This window comes from Symphalangus syndactylus, chromosome 20, assembly GCF_028878055.3.
Source record: "Symphalangus syndactylus isolate Jambi chromosome 20, NHGRI_mSymSyn1-v2.1_pri, whole genome shotgun sequence".
Taxonomy (NCBI): domain Eukaryota; kingdom Metazoa; phylum Chordata; class Mammalia; order Primates; family Hylobatidae; genus Symphalangus; species Symphalangus syndactylus.
In genome coordinates, this window is record NC_072442.2 from 26,182,882 (window position 1) to 26,184,752 (window position 1,871).

Consider the following 1,871-nt stretch of genomic DNA (forward strand, 5'->3'; position numbering starts at 1 on the left):
ATTGATTTCACATGTTTGTGTCCTAGGTGACTTTTCCCAACTGTTAATTGATAGAAAATGATTTGTCTGTATCCTTGAAAGATTGTACTGTATTATAAAAAAACAACCTCTAATCTTCCCATTTGACAAACGTGACAGAAGGCTGTGATGAATCAGTAGCATTTAAAGTACTGACACATACCTGTATTTTGCAGGAAGGAGACTGTAATTTTGGATTCCTTGGTGGAGGAAAATAAAACACTCTTGTCTTGCCCCCAACGATGCAAGTGTGACTGCTGGTGTCTTCATGAGCTCCAGAGGTCACAGCACGCTACCAAGGACTCTCATGGCCCCTCGGATGATTTCCGAGGGAGACATAGGAGGCATTGCTCAAATCACCTCCTCTCTATTCCTGGGCAGAGGCAGTGTGGCCTCCAATCGGCACCTCCTCCAGGCTCGTGGCATCACCTGCATTGTTAATGCTACCATTGAGATCCCTAATTTCAACTGGCCCCAATTTGAGTATGTTAAAGTGCCTCTGGCTGACATGCCGCACGCCCCCATTGGACTGTACTTTGACACCGTGGCTGACAAGATCCACAGTGTGAGCAGGAAGCACGGGGCCACCTTGGTGCACTGTGCTGCAGGGGTGAGCCGCTCAGCCACGCTGTGTATCGCGTACCTGATGAAATTCCACAACGTGTGCCTGCTGGAGGCGTACAACTGGGTGAAAGCCCGGCGACCTGTCATCAGGCCCAACGTAGGCTTCTGGAGGCAACTGATAGACTACGAGCGCCAGCTCTTTGGGAAGTCGACAGTTAAAATGGTACAGACACCTTATGGCATAGTTCCCGACGTCTATGAGAAGGAGTCCCGACACCTGATGCCTTACTGGGGGATTTAGTGCCACCGAAGTCTGCGTCAGCAGCCCGAGCGGGGCTGGCATCTGCTGCCCGCCGTCTGCTCCCTCTCCGCTCTCTTCTCAAATGGCTGACTTCTGGTTCTCCCTCAAGTGTTTTTTACACTGGGTGTTCAAATTTATTTTAAGAGATAGGGAGGGAGGGGACATAAAGGGAATGCATACATTGCTAGTCACATTTTTAAAATTAACATTTTGGAAGAGTGTTTATGAAAATCTTTAGCTTTTAATCATTTTTACCAATTTGAACAGTTTAATAAACTGGTTCTGCTCTCTTCTGAATCTCATGCCTTTGGCACCTTGGTAGGTGCAGGAGGAGCTCAGTGCAAAAATCACTTTGGGGCCTCATTAACCCTTTAGAGACAAACTTTGCCCCAGGCTGCTGACCAGACAGATGCTTAGGGAAGGTTGATACCAGCTTCAGTCTCTACTGGATTAGCCCTACTGTTTCCTTTCCCCTCTATTATTTAGTGACTCTGTAAGTTAAAATAAATACACCCTGATTATTTAGCTGTTAAGTAACTATAATGAAATCTGCTGCAAAAACTCTCTTGGAATCCATGTGCCCAGGATTATATTATTAGCATTATTTTTAATAAATCTATATGCTTAACATATTAGAATTTTTACTAATAATTTCAGGGTGTGTGTGTGTCGATGATGGAAAAAAGGTGCTCTCCAGTAACTGCTGAAATGTGGCTCCTGTGACAGACAGTTGTGAACACTACTTAAAATGCACATCCCAGCGGAGTCGTGTCGGCGCATCACATCCTGGTGGACGGGCAGACACACCGTCCCCAGTGCTGGGCCGGTGGGAGATGATAATCGTGCACACTGTGATCGGGGGTGCTGGTTTTGGTTTCCTCTTGGTTAGCGGAGCGCCCCGAAGCAGCATGTCCTCCGTCAGAGAAACTGGTTTTCAATAAAAGGTGCCTCTGCTTGACTATTACCACATACGAAAATGCCCTAAACC

The 1,871-nt window shown here is 46.7% G+C and overlaps 1 protein-coding gene across 1 annotated transcript; it reads left to right on the plus strand.

The window, feature by feature from the left end:
* Positions 1-286: 286 nt before the first annotated feature.
* DUSP14 (dual specificity phosphatase 14) lies at positions 287-1,521 on the plus strand. Its single transcript, XM_055257115.2, has one exon. It carries the CDS (start codon positions 287-289, stop codon positions 881-883), a length of 597 nt encoding a protein of 198 aa, XP_055113090.1. The 3' UTR covers positions 884-1,521.
* The last annotated feature ends 350 nt before the right edge of the window (positions 1,522-1,871 follow it).